Below are 276 nucleotides of genomic sequence, written 5' to 3' on the forward strand. Positions count from 1 at the left end.
GCCCGGAGGCGAGGGGCCAAAAGCCCTGGGCCAGCGACAAGGCCACTGCTGGCCACCCGAACTGTGCCAGCTCTGCCTGCAGGCCGAGGAAGGGCCAGCCTGGCCATCACGGAGGTACCACCCCATTCTCAGATCCCCCTCACCCCTCCCCCAAAGCCGGCCGAGCCCCCAGGCAGAGCTCAGCCCCAGGACGTCCCTGTCCTCACCAGGATGTTCCACGTGGTTTTCTTCTCCAGAGAGGTTTTGCTCAGACTCGCCGGTTTCTTCCTGCCCCCA

The 276-nt window shown here is 65.9% G+C and overlaps 1 protein-coding gene across 1 annotated transcript in view; it reads right to left on the minus strand.

Moving 5' to 3' along the window:
- The window catches only part of CEP131 (centrosomal protein 131kDa), a gene marked incomplete at both ends in the record, with an annotated part of 14,900 nt that overhangs the window by 12,880 nt on the left and 1,744 nt on the right, over positions 1–276 (minus strand). The window contains one exon of the mRNA XM_010146298.1: positions 207–273. Within this exon, the coding sequence (XP_010144600.1) occupies positions 207–273 (67 nt within the window). The remainder of the gene's footprint in view (positions 1–206; positions 274–276) is intronic.

Source organism: Buceros rhinoceros, unplaced genomic scaffold (genome assembly GCF_000710305.1).
Source record: "Buceros rhinoceros silvestris isolate BGI_N320 unplaced genomic scaffold, ASM71030v1 scaffold24032, whole genome shotgun sequence".
Lineage (NCBI taxonomy): Eukaryota > Metazoa > Chordata > Aves > Bucerotiformes > Bucerotidae > Buceros > Buceros rhinoceros.